General features: G+C 44.5%; 1 protein-coding gene across 1 annotated transcript; it reads right to left on the bottom strand.

The window, feature by feature from the left end:
- Positions 1-4,968: 4,968 nt before the first annotated feature.
- LOC310709815 (leucine-rich repeat-containing protein 52-like) lies at positions 4,969-9,347 on the bottom strand (the record flags this gene model as incomplete). The annotated part of the gene is made up of 2 exons (XM_083509854.1): positions 4,969-5,437; positions 8,687-9,347. 2 exons carry the CDS (start codon positions 9,345-9,347, stop codon positions 5,157-5,159), a joined length of 942 nt encoding a protein of 313 aa, XP_083365980.1. The 3' UTR covers positions 4,969-5,156.
- Positions 9,348-11,887: the final 2,540 nt, after the last annotated feature.

Here is an 11,887-nt window from a genome sequence, read left to right as displayed (position 1 = left end):
ACCCCTTTCTCAAGATGCCCAATTACGAAAGCAACTCGCGATTCCTCATCAGGGAACTCATCGAACTGCACATTAATGGCATATTGCATCTCTGTCCTAAAGGCATGGTAATCCTTGGGGTCCCCCCCAAATTTCTGCACCAATCCTGGTACCTTTCTGGGGAACTGAGTGGCTCTCCCCTTCTTGTCTGCATCCTGAGCCCTTCTCTCCTCCAGCCTCGCCGTCTGCAGCGCCAGTTGGACCTCCAACGCTCGGTATCTATCTTCCAAGCTTGGACCAGCTCCAGCCCCCGCTCCTCCGGTTCCGGTTGGTTCGCTCATGATGCTTTCTCTTGCACAGGCAGCGTACAGAGACTGTCGGACTGCTGTTAGGGATTGATTAGCTGCTTGTGCGTAAAACGTGCTCCCTCAGAGTTTGTGCGACCCCACAAACCTCCGTGTGTGACGGAGCTCCTCAGACATGTCTGCTCTAGTCACTAGTAGAGTCCGACAGTGGCTGTCTGCGGAAGCGTTTCCAGCAAAGGAGCTCCTTAACGGAAACGCGTCTCCTGGACTCACGGCGTGACAGTTTCCGGCGAGGTGTGGGTCTCCCTATGGGAGACTCAGATACCTCCCCACTGTTCTCGCTGGAAGCGTCCCTGAGCCCTCCCTCCTGCTCGCATTCCCTCAGAGATCCACTCCTCCCCCTGCTGGTCCCTGCTTCAGCTGTTGAGTCTCTTTCTTCCTCCCTGAGCCCCTCCACCACCTGATGCTCCAATGGCAGTTCCCTGACAGGCACCATTTTTGAGTTAATTTCCGAAAGTCAAATTTTTGATGAAATTGTGACCCCGGGATTTAGGGATTTTTTCAGAAAAATCTTTTTCTGCCGATTAAGTTGTTGAGGGCTGATTTCTTTTTCTGTGATAAAAAGCCTTCTGTTTCCACCAAAAAACCTTTCAACGGAGCATTTGCAACCGTTTGGCACCATTTTTGAGTGAATTGCCGAACGTCAGATTTTTGATGAAATTGTGACCCCGGGATTTAGGGATTTTTTCAGAAAAATCTTTTTCTGCCGATTAAGTTGTCGAGGGCTGATTTCTTTTTCTGTGATAAAAAGACTTGTTTTTCGACCGCCAAACCATTCAGGGGAGCATACGCAACCGTTTGGCACCATGTTAGAGTGAATTCCCGAAATTCAGTTTTTTTATGAAATTGTGACCCCGGGGCTTAGGGATGTTTTCAAAAAAAAAAATTCTGCCGGTTATGTTTTCGAGGCCTGATTTCTTTTCCTGTGGTAAAAAGCCTTCTGTTTTGACGGCCAAAACTTTCAGCGTAGCATTTGCAACCGTTTGGCACCATTTTTGAGTGAATTGCCAAAAGTCAGTTTTTTGATGAAATTGTGACCGAGCCTTAGGGATTTTGATGAAATTGTGACCGAGCCTTAGGAATTTTTTTCAAAAAAATCTTTTTCTGCCGGTTAAGTTGTCAACAGTTGATTTCTTGTACTGTGATAAAAAGCGTTCTGTTTCAACCGTCAACCCTTTCAGGCGTGCATTTGCAACCGTTTGGCACCATTTTTGAGTGAATTGCCGAAAGTCAGATTTTTGATGAAATGGTGACCCCGGGGCTTAGGGATTTTTTCAAAAAAAATCTTTTTCTGCCGGTTATGTTTTCGAGGCCTGATTTTTTTTCCTGTGGTAAAAAACCTTCTGTTTTGACGGCCAAAACTCTCAGGGAAGGATTTGCAACTGTTTGGCACCATTTTTGAGTGAGTTGCCGAAAGTCAGATTTTTGATGAAATTGTGACCCCGGGGCTTAGGGATTTTTTCAAAAAAACCTTTTTCTGCCGGTGAAGTTGTCGACGGCTGATTACCTGTCCTGTGATAAAAAGCCTTCTGTTTCGACTGGCAAAACTCTCAGGGAAGCATTTGCAACCGTTTGGCACCATTTTTGAGTGAATTGCCGAAAGTCAGATTTTAGATGAAATTGTGACCCCGGGACTTAGGGATTTTCTCAAAAATATTTTATTCTTCCGGTTAAGTTGTTGAGGGATGATTTCTTTTCCTGTAATAAAAAGCCTTCTGTTTCGACCGCCAAACCTTTCAGGCGAGCATTTGCAACTGTTTGACACCATTTTTGAGTGAATTGCCGAAAGTAAGATTTTTTATAAAATTGTGACCCCGGGGCTTAGGGATTTTTTCAAAAAAAATTTTTTTCTGCCGGTTAACTTGTTGAGGGCTGATTTCTTTTCCTGTGATAAAAAGCCTTCTGTTTCGACCGCCAAACCTTTCAGGGGAGCATTTGCAACTGTTTGACACCATTTTTGAGTGAATTGCTGAAAGTCAGATTTTTGATGAAATTGTGACCCCGGGGCTTAGGAATTTTTTCAAAAAAAATTTTTTTCTGCCGGTTAACTTGTTGAGGGCTGATTTCTTTTCCTGTGATAAAAAGCCTTTTGTTTGGACCAGGAAAACTCTCAGGGAAGGATTTGCAACCGTTTGGCACCATTTTTCAGTGAATTGCCGAAAGTCAGATTTTTAATGAAATTGTGACCCCTTGGCTTAGGGATTTTCTCAAAAAAATCTTTTTTGGCCGGTAAAGTTGTTGAGTTCTTATTTCCTGTCCTGTGATAAAAAGACATCTGTTTTCCCCGAAAAACCTCTCAGGGGTGCATTTGCAACCGTTTGACAACATTTTTGAGTGAATTGCCGAAAGTCGGATTTTTTATTAAATTGTGACCCCGGGTCTTAGGGATTTTTTCAAAAAAATCATTTTCTGCCGCCGAAGTTGTCAAGGGCTGATTTCTTGTCCTGCGATAAAAAGCCTTATGTTTCGACCGCCAAACCTTTCAGGGGAGCATACGCAACCGTTTGGCACCATGTTAGAGTGAATTCCCGAAAGTCAGATTTTTGATGAAATTGTGACCCCGGGGCTTAGGGATTTTTTCAAAAAAATCTTTTTCTGCCGATTAAGTTGTCAAGGGCTGATTTCTTTTTCTCTGATAAAAAGACTTCTTTTTCGACCGCCAAACCTTTCAGGGGAGCATACGCAACCGTTTGGCACCATGTTAGAGTGAATTCCCGAAAGTCAGATTTTTGATGAAATTGTGACCCCGGGGCTTAGGGATTTTCTCAAAAAAATCTTTTTCTGCTGGTTAAGTTGTTGAGGGCTGATTTCCTGTCCTGTGATAAAAAGACTTCTGTTTCCACCGAAAAACCTTTCAGGGGTTCTTAGTCTTCTGGTAAGTTTCGCCATTTCTGCATATTCCGTATGTTTTTGTATCCATTCTTCCTTTGCTGGGACTTCCACTTATATTACCACTTATATTTCTCTTCTTTGCATCTGTATGGAGGTTCTGCCTTGTTTGTTTGTTTTTTTGTTTGTTTGTTTGTTTATGTTATCTTCTTTTTTAAATAAAAATATTTAGTTATTTACAACCATTTTATGCTGCCCAATAACACATTTCCCTGGACAACTAATATAACAATAAAAACTTGAAAATATAATGAAAGTTTCTTGCATTAATGCGGCTGTGTCCTTTGTGAATTTGTACTATATACTGACAGATAAAAGCACACATTGAACAGCCTTGGGAATTATATATATATGAAGAATAAGCTCGCGAAGCAGTGTGGGCACATTCTTCCACATCTGGTGGGAGTGCCCAAAATGTGGGGAAGTTTTGAAGTACACAGCTGATAAGGAAATGAAGTTTATGCTATTGTGCAATATCGACAGTGACTATCTGTTGTACCTGTGAAGGAAGTCACTGTCTTGCTTGTTCCTGGTACCTCCGACAGCTCGGCTGAGCAAGGGGTGTCTTCCATCTTCTCCCAGACATGTGGACTAGATGGCAAAAAATGTGGGAGGTTATATCATACACTCACATATCAGATTAGGGAGGCGAAAACACAAAAGACTTGGCAATTCTTTTATGACATGCGATTCCTGAAGAAAAAGGCGATACATCAACCAAGGCTATATACAAGCACAAGTCTTTATTGGTACATCACGTTTATGCAACTCCTCAAAAAGGGAGAAAGCTGAATGGCAGTGGGTTTGAGAGAGGGTAAGTAGGAGAGGTTAATATTCATTGATTTGTGAAATTTCTCTACTCACAGCTACCTCTGATTTATTGCATGCCAAAGTAACTTTCACTTCGTCAATTTGTGAATAATAATAATAATAATAATAATAATAATAATAATAATATATTGTTTATACCCCACCCATCTGGCTGGGTTTCCCCAGCCACTCTGGGCGGCTCCCAACAAAATATTAAAAACACAATAAAACATCAAACATTAAAAACTTCCTTAAACAGGATTGCCTTCAGATGTCTTCTGAAAGTCAAGTAGTTGTTTATTTCCTTGACATCTGACGGGAGGGCGTTCCACAGGGCGGGCGCCACTACCGAGAAGGCCCTCTGCCTGGTTCCTTGTAACCTCGCTTCTTGCAGTGAGGGAACCACCAGAAGGCCCTCGGAGCTGGGCCTCAGTGTCCGGGCTGAACGATGGGGGTGGAGATGCTCCTTCAGGTATACTGGGCCAAAGCCGTTTAGGGCTTTAAAGGTCAGCCATATCAGGCTGAGGAGGCGAGCCAGTGAAAAATTGTTTCAACCTGAGATATACAGTAGTTAGACTCAATTAATTGGCGGGGGGGGGTGTCTTTCCTTGGCAGTCAGCAGTGTTCGTGCTGGAAAGGAGCTTATTTTATGTGCTTCACATCTCATGTTTTCAGTAAGCATCTGAAAGGGTTGCTATCGCATTGCATCTCGCTAATAATATTTTTATTGCAAGTAAAGAGCAATTCTGAGCCATTACCAAAAATGAGGAAAGCTGCACTCCAATCTAGCGCCAGGCATAGCAGCAACATCTTAACAGAATAATATCACTCTCCAAAGCCAAACTATTCCAGTAAGGTAATTTGCTGGCATTTGCTGTCATAGAGTTTCAAATACGATTCTGAGGATGTCTTTACTTTCAGGCATTTTACGCTTATTTACTCTGAAGTATGCCCCACTGTCTTCAAAAAGGATCACTTCCTAGGACATGCATGGTGGACTGCAGTCCTGGTCACATTGTGATCAGCGGGGCTTACTTCCAAGTAAAGATACATAGGATGACGCTCTCAATATATCACCAAGTCCGTTTTCAGAATCTACTAGGCTCATTCGTCCTAGTCCTCTTCGTCTTCATCGTCTCCTGTCGCAGTTAAGAATTTATATACAACCGCGCAAACTCCCAAGAGCCAGGCAAACACTGTGCCGGCAGAGAAGATGCAGAACCCAACCAGACCCAGGAAAAGATAGTCTTGGTCATCAAAATGGACGAAGCATTTATAATTCAGTTGCTCCTGTGCCTCTTCCAGCATCTTCAAGTCATGCACAAAAGCTGGGCTGTAGCAGGTGACGTTGTCAGAGTCTGCAGAGGAAACGCAAGAGGGACAACAAGTCTCAACTTGTGCATAAAAAAAATGTCAATTAAGGACATGTCTACAGGCCTGTGGCCTTGATCTTCTCCAGACCCAGTAAGACACCCTCCCCTTCAAACTCAGACCTAACTTGCTTTCATGTTTGTTCCAGTCAAGTGGTGTATATATTTCAGGAAACAAAATAAATCAGCATTTTTGTTTGTTATCTTTCTACTAAGCATCTAAAATAGCTTACCGCCCAGTAGGCTGATTACTGGACCCATTCCCAGGGGCCAAATATTCTTGGAGGGGGAGGCAGAATTATCCATCACTTTGGGGGGAAAGATTTCTGCAGCTGAGGTTTGGTGTTTTTTTGGTAATCCTTCCAAAATAATTGTCTTGGTGAATACTGAATGAAAAGCTATTATTAGTCCATGTTAGTGGGTGAACACAAGGGTGATCTGGCTTTGACAGGGGTCCCCAAACTAAGGCCCAGGATAAGGCCCAAGGGACTTGTTTATCTGGCCCGTGGCAACCCCCGCTGCCCGTTGTCGCTGCCCACTCTTACTGGCGCTGCGCTGCGCTGCGCTGCGCTGCTGCCCACTTCCGGGTCGGAGCAGCACTGGAAATAGCTTGTGCGCATGCCCAAGCATTATTTCCTTCTCCCCTGCCAGCGGCAAGCCCGCCATTTTGTGGTTTGCCTCGGGTGCCAAAATGTCTTGGGCCAGCCCTGCAGATGGGTCACATTCATCTGGTTTTGGGCCTAGTAAAATCCGGTAAAGTCCAGTCAAAGGCGACTATGGGGTTGCGACGCTCATCTCGCTTTCAGGCCGAGGGAGCAGGCGTTTGTCCACAGACAGCTTTCCGGGTCATGTGGCCAGCAGGACTAAACCATTTCTGGTGCAATGGGACACCGTGACGGAAACCACAGCGCACGGAAACGCCGTTTACCTTCCTGCTGCAGCAGTACCTATTTATCTACTTGCACTGGCGTGCTTTTGAACTGCTAGGTTGGCAGGAGCTGGGACAGAGCAATGGGAGCTCACTCCGTCACGGGGATTCAAACCTCTAGCCTTCTGATTGGCAAGCCCAAGAGGCTCAGCGGTTTAGACCACAGCGCCACCCGCATCCCCCATGTACCAAGGATGCTGTAGCATTGGGTTGGCTGGGAGTTGGGCTAGATGACGTAGCCCAACGCCATCTTTGTGACGGTGTGGTCCCTCTGTGCTTCCTTACACAGAACCTCGTTTGCCCATTTTGCTACCCATCTCCTAGTTTGGAGAGATCTTTGGGGAGCCATTGGCAGGAGCTGGGACAGAATAATGGGAACTCACCCTGTCGCGGGGATTCGACCTTCTGACTGGCAAGTCCAAGAGGCTCAGTGGTTTAGAGCACAGTGCCAGCTGTTTCCCAACTTCCCCAAACGGTGTGGGTGCCATTGGCAGAACTCATGCAGTGTTGGACCACCCAACTCTGGCACTAGAGCCACCTAATTTTATTGGACATCTACCCTTCGCCTAGTGCAGACAGGTTGCCTGCCCTGGGCTGGCTTTCATACTGTAGAAGACAGCGGTCAAGTGGAGCCACAAAGTTATCATGATGTGCCATCTTGTGCCACCAGCTGGCATGGAGCATGGTGTGTCTTATTTCATTTCCAGAAGGAAAGAGGAGCTCTCGTTGCCAGATAAGCTTACAGCCAGCATTAAAGTTTAACCACTGCTCTCAAACAAGGCGCAGAGGAATGCAAAGGGACGTGTCTGTTTCACACACAAACAGTGTTGCTGGCTATTTGAAACAGCCGTGGCAAGGCTATAAGGTGAGTTGTGTGACATAAGTGGGAAACAGAACTGCCTTGCCTGACACATAAGCAGCCTACTTCTTCCCCCTTCCCCTTCTCTGAGAGTTATGACGCAGGAATAGAAATTTTCTTCTGGGAGCTTAGCTTTGTCTCTGCTTGGAATATGGGAAGGGAGGGAAGGATCCAGAAAAGGAGTTGTGTATCGGAATTAATGGGAAAGGGCCTCCGCTTTGGTAAATGCGTGAGGGAAGTATTGAAACTCTGTATTAGCAGAAATTGAGTGATATTTGTAAAGAAAAAGATCAAAGGAATGTATACAAAGCAGAAAGAAATGCTATTATACAATGTAAACCTGTGTAAAAAAGAACGTTATATCAAACAGTATGATGAGAAGGATTGTGCTGATGAGTACTTTTACTATGTAAATAACTTTGTCTCTTTTTTCTTTTTTTAGTTTGATTTCTTTGTTACTTCTTTATTTCCTTTTTTCCTTTAAAAATTTTCTATTTTATATAATTTTCTTTTTTTTACATGTTAAGAGATAGTACATAATGTTTGTATAGACATGCAAACCTTTTAATCAATAAAGAATTGATGATAATAATAATAAGAAGAAGAAGAAATGTTGTAATGTAAAAAAAAAAAAAGAAACTGTGAATTGCATGGGTTTCTCCCCCCCCCCCAAAAAAAACTACCATGGTAATACGGCAAGCCTTTTAGGTGGTTCCTCAACAATAAGAAGCAACAGCAGTTGAAACGAATGGCATCAGCAAGACTGCAGATAATAAAGCAAGAAACACTCCACTCAGAATAGTGGAGAAGCTTGCACACAATATTTTGACTCGGGAATCACAAGAAATTCAGGATAAACAGCAGCAGGGCTCTCTGTTGCCTTGATGAGGGGAGAAGGGGGCAAGACAAAATATTTGTGTGTGTTTGCTTGACATTTTCAAAGAGCTTCTTATTCTCCCATTAACTTCGACAAGAAAGTACCTTCCTAGTGCAATAGTTATACAGTGGTACCTCAGGTAAAGAACTTAATTCATTCTGGAGGTCTGTTCTTAACCTGAAACTGTTCTTAACCTGAGGTGACACTTTAGCTAATGGGGCCTCCCGCTGCCGCCATGTGATTTCTGTTCTCATCCTGAAGTAAAGTTCTTAACCCGAGGTACTATTTCTGGGTTAGCGGAGTCTGTAACCTGATGCGTATGTAACCTGAGGTACCACTGTACTGCCACTTCATTGAAAAGTAAATTATTGCTGTCCTTCCTTGGCTTTGACTCTTTTGAGGCAGAGGAGCAAAGTAGTGGTACATACATGCCTTTGCTCTAAGCATAGGAATGCAGAGGACTTATTTTTAAAGGCTAAACGCCAGAGGGACATTCTTGTCCTGAGTCCACAGACTGCTCACCCTTTCAGCCCAGCAGCTGCGTAAGTGCCCTACAGCTCACCTGGAGATGGGACTCCATTCCCTAGATGCTCAGCATTTCCCACTCACCTGGGATAGTTATGCCACTCTCTTTTATGAAGCTGCACAGTTCCATGAAGGAGCAGTTGCAGAACCAGGGATTCCCGCTTAAGCCCAGGCTTCTCAGGTTGGGCAGGTCCCTGAGGGTAATTGCATCAAGGAACGTCAGGCTACAGCGGCTCACATCCAGGTGCCTCAGCCAGGTATTGTTGGCAAAGGAGTCCTTCTCAATCTCCACCAGACCGGGGTTGTCCGAGAGCTTGAGCACAACCAGGCTGCCGAGCTGGGAAAAGGTCCCAAACGTGATCAAGGTGAGGTTGTTGAAACTGAGGTCCAAGTAGACAAGCCTGATGATGCTCACGAAGGTGAAGTCTAGGTCTTGGCCCAAAGCATTGCCACTGCAGTCTAGATAGATCAAGTCGCTAAGGAAGTTCAGCTCCACGGATGGCAAGTAGCTGAGCTGGTTCTGAGCCAGGATCAGCTGCCTGGTGTCCAGAGGGATGGTCGCCGGGAACTCTGCAAGCCCCTTCCCTGTGCAGTTCACGGCCAGATACTCACAAGTGCACCCCTGGGGACACGACACACCTTCTGCCGTCCCGCCAATTCCTAGGAGCAGCAGCACCCACCGCAAGCAGCACCCGGCTCCCTTTGCACCCCGATGTTCTCCACTCCATTCTGGGTGGGGAGCCATTTCTTCTCCGCACAGATCCTGTGGAGAGCTCAAGGTGCTCTGCTTTCTGCAAACTCTTCGCTCGTCAACATCTCGGGCAAACTGCCAACTGAAGCACCTGGGGCAGAGAGCTCACTTTCTTGAATGTGCAAAACGGCCACTTGCTGCTCTGTATCGTGTTGACTGCCAGTTGACACCTTTATGTCATCCAAGGTTCATCCCTACACAGGTTTTCGGCATGCTTTGTGTGTATGCACAAGAGAAAGTTTACTTCTTCTGCCATTGGCAGATGAAGATGATGGATTTTTCGGAGCTAGCCGACCTAACCGGAAGAGTCTGCGACTGGAAGGAGGAGGAGTATCAGCAAAAGTGGATTAAATTTAATGATTATTTAGTTAAATATGTTAAGTTAAATTAACTGAAAACAGCTTGCAGATACCTAATGGGCTTAGGATTTTATTTATGTTAAGTGATGAATTAATATGTTTAATTTCATAATGTGAAGATTTAAGGATGTTAAAGTTAAATTTTATAAGAATTGTGATTTGGAAAACCGTTAAAAGTATATACAGTGAAATTCAACCAAGGGGAAGCAAGGAAGTCACTTAACAAAGTTAATAAGTGTAATTTTCAATAAGGCTATGATTTATGTTTGTTTGTCTTATGTGTTTGTTTGTTTGTTTATAATATTGTGAAAACCAATAAAAAAAAATTGGAAAAAAAGAAAGTGTCCGTCTTCTGTACCTGAGGCAGACTAGGGTGCCTGACAATCACCAAGAAAATTTTAGAGAGTCCAAGGCTGAGAAGGCAGGCAGGACTTGTGTGATGGAACTTAATTAAGACTTCTAACCCCCCTCCCATCTTTTAGAGTGCATTACATAAATAAATACAACCAAGGTGCATAGCTGTCAACTTTCCCCTTTTTAAAAGTGAAATTCCCTTATTCCAAATAGGATTCCTCGCAAGAAAAGGGAAAAGTTGACAGCTATGCCCAGGTGATTAAGAAAGCCCAACAGAGACTCCACCTCCTCAGAGTATTGTGGAAGAACGATGTCAATCAACATTTGATGATCTCCTTCTACCGGTCCACAATAGAAAGTGTCCTTTCATACTGCATCAAGGCGTGGTACGCTGGTTTGACATCATCTGACAGGAAGTGCCTACAGAGGGTGGTGAATACAGCACAAGATATTATGGGCTGTCCCGTGAATCCGCTGGATGAAATAGCAGAAGAACGTTGCCTCAGGAGAGTGAGGAAAATTCTCAGGGATGATTCACACCCTGGCTGTCACTTTCTTGATCTCCTGCCCTCAGGCAGAAGATATAGAAGCACCAACAGGGTAAAGAACAGCTTCTGTCCGTGGCCTGTTAGGCTGCTGAATGAAAAGATAACAACAGGGCAATTGACTTTTGGGTTTGGTGGGTATGCGTCAGTAAATGAGGGGAATTAAGACTAAGAGAGCTGAGTGGGGGGTGCTCATGTAATCTCACTGTATACAAGTTGTACAAGTGACAAGAAAGTATTTCAATTACATTCTTCATTAAATTATCTTTCCATTGATATATAATTTTATGGTGTTACTCCCCCCAAAAGTGGTGTTGTGAGCCATCAAACCTCGGAAATACATTTTACCCAAAAGGTTTCCACAATTTTGGCCAGTAGCGTACAATGGAATGGTCTCGTTGGGGGGAGCACATTTTTATTCTGATTATGACTTTATCAAAATAAAATAATATGTAATAAAACACACACACACATGGCTTTGCAACCTGTTTACATCTGCAAGAGCTCTTCTAAGCACCGAATAGGTAACTTTCAATCTTTCTCTATTTGGGGGAGTTTTCTTGTTGAATGGACAGGCTCCCACCCCTTTTCCACCGCTATTGTTAGTATGAGTACTCTCTCTCTCTCTTTTAGGAATTTATTGTTTAGTTTAGGAGTGTGAATATAGCAGGTATTAGGGGAAAGGCTAATTGATTTGGTTTCAATGCTGCACCCCATTGATTAACAGAATTCTCCCCTCTAAATCTCCTGTAAGGAACGCCATTTAAATTTGTGCTCATGTCATGGATAAGAATTTCTGACTTTGGAGCTCTTTCTGACATTTTTTCCCAGCATGGTGGGCAGCTGACTCACATAAAAGATTCCCTTCGTGCAGGCATGTTTGAAGGTCATGTGTGAAGCGCACAGACTCCCGGAGACTAATGCAACATCTGACCCCACTCCTCTAAATCAATGGCCGCAGTTGTCCTTTGCTTGGGGGTCCTTTCAGAAATGTCCTCAGCTCTTACGGAGCAGGTGGGCCACCAGTTATTGGCTATCACACTCGCCCCCCAGGAACCTCCTTCCCACTTGACTCCTTTGACGCCTCGGGGACCGAGACTTGGACTTGCACCTCGGTGTGATGACCTGGGACTCGGGCTCGGACTCAGAACCAGAGAAGTCTCAGTCCACACGGGATCCTTTGCCTCAGGCGACATCTGAACCAAGTCTGGGGCCTGATCCTGAAGAGCCCCAGTCTGCACAGCTGGGCCAAGTCAGGGGCCTGAGCCTGCCCTGG

Source organism: Podarcis liolepis (genome assembly GCF_965112155.1).
Source record: "Podarcis liolepis genome assembly, chromosome: 6".
Classification (NCBI taxonomy): Eukaryota; Metazoa; Chordata; class Lepidosauria; order Squamata; family Lacertidae; genus Podarcis; species Podarcis liolepis.
Note: the sequence above shows the minus strand (reverse complement) of the source record. Positions and strands in the feature narration are given on the sequence as shown.